Below are 988 nucleotides of genomic sequence, written 5' to 3'. Positions count from 1 at the left end.
TTCATCTCCTTTTTATCCCTTTTTTCTTGATTCTTTAAAGTTTAACGATCTTAGTTTTAAATTTAAATCTGATCTTCTGATCGGAAATTTCGGGTCGAATTTATGTTGGTCTGAAATTTCCGAAGAAATATCTAAAATAATGCCGATTTTTCCTTTTTCTAGGTTGAAGGCTTGAAAGATGACAAGGAGAATGTAGGCGAAGGGCCAGACAAAAATAACGATGATGGTACACCACTTGATATGGGTGATGATTTTGCCGGATGTTTAGAGGATATTGATCGTCAGCAACGCGGGGGTAAGTTTCATTTTTTACTGTTTATTTATTGAAACATTTCCAGGAAAAAACATTGAAACATTTTTCACATAATGGAGACAAAGTGACTTCCTATTCTTGATGTTATTGAATCCATCTATCCAAGAATTATAGATAATGAAGAAAATGGTGAAGATGAGGACAATGAGCTTGAAGCAGATATGGAGATGGGAGATGTTAACCAAAGTGACGAAGATAAACTGGACCCCGAATTATGGGATAAGAATGATGACAATGAAAAAGAACTTGCAGACGGCAGCGAAGGTTTGATTTTAGTATTTTAGTGTGAATATAAAGAGTTGACAGGATCATTTTATCATAATGAAGGAACGGAAACGTTAGGGTTTTTCAACAAAAGAAAAAGAAAATAAAAATACGAAAAGTTCGACTAAAAGGTGAAAGAGGGATGAAATGGGTCGTCTCAGATGATAGCTGGTGATTGAATAACCAACATTTTAACGATGCAGCGGTCAATAATCATATATTGTTGGTCTCATTGTATTTACCTACTTTACGATGTTCTGTTCCAGGTGCAAATGAAAAACAGATAATATGGCGGCGGATAACGATGAACAGAATTTTAAAATGACAAAAATGATAAAGATATGTTTGATGGTGATGATGACAAAAATAGTAAAGATGATGATACTGCTGATGATGCTGATATGGAGAATG

The 988-nt window shown here is 34.4% G+C and overlaps 1 protein-coding gene across 1 annotated transcript; it reads left to right on the top strand.

Moving 5' to 3' along the window:
* Nucleotides 1–162: 162 nt before the first annotated feature.
* Nucleotides 163–577, top strand: LOAG_15992 (hypothetical protein; the record flags this gene model as incomplete). The annotated part of the gene is made up of 2 exons (XM_003151480.1): nucleotides 163–295; nucleotides 428–577. Coding segments are annotated over 2 exons (282 nt in total), but the record flags the coding sequence as incomplete, so codon positions are not given.
* Between the last annotated feature and the right edge of the window lie 411 nt (nucleotides 578–988).

This window comes from Loa loa, assembly GCF_000183805.2.
Source record: "Loa loa unplaced genomic scaffold supercont3.3502, whole genome shotgun sequence".
Taxonomy (NCBI): domain Eukaryota; kingdom Metazoa; phylum Nematoda; class Chromadorea; order Rhabditida; family Onchocercidae; genus Loa; species Loa loa.
The sequence above is the reverse complement of the archived record's forward strand: the minus strand, read 5'-3'. Positions and strand labels throughout refer to the sequence as shown.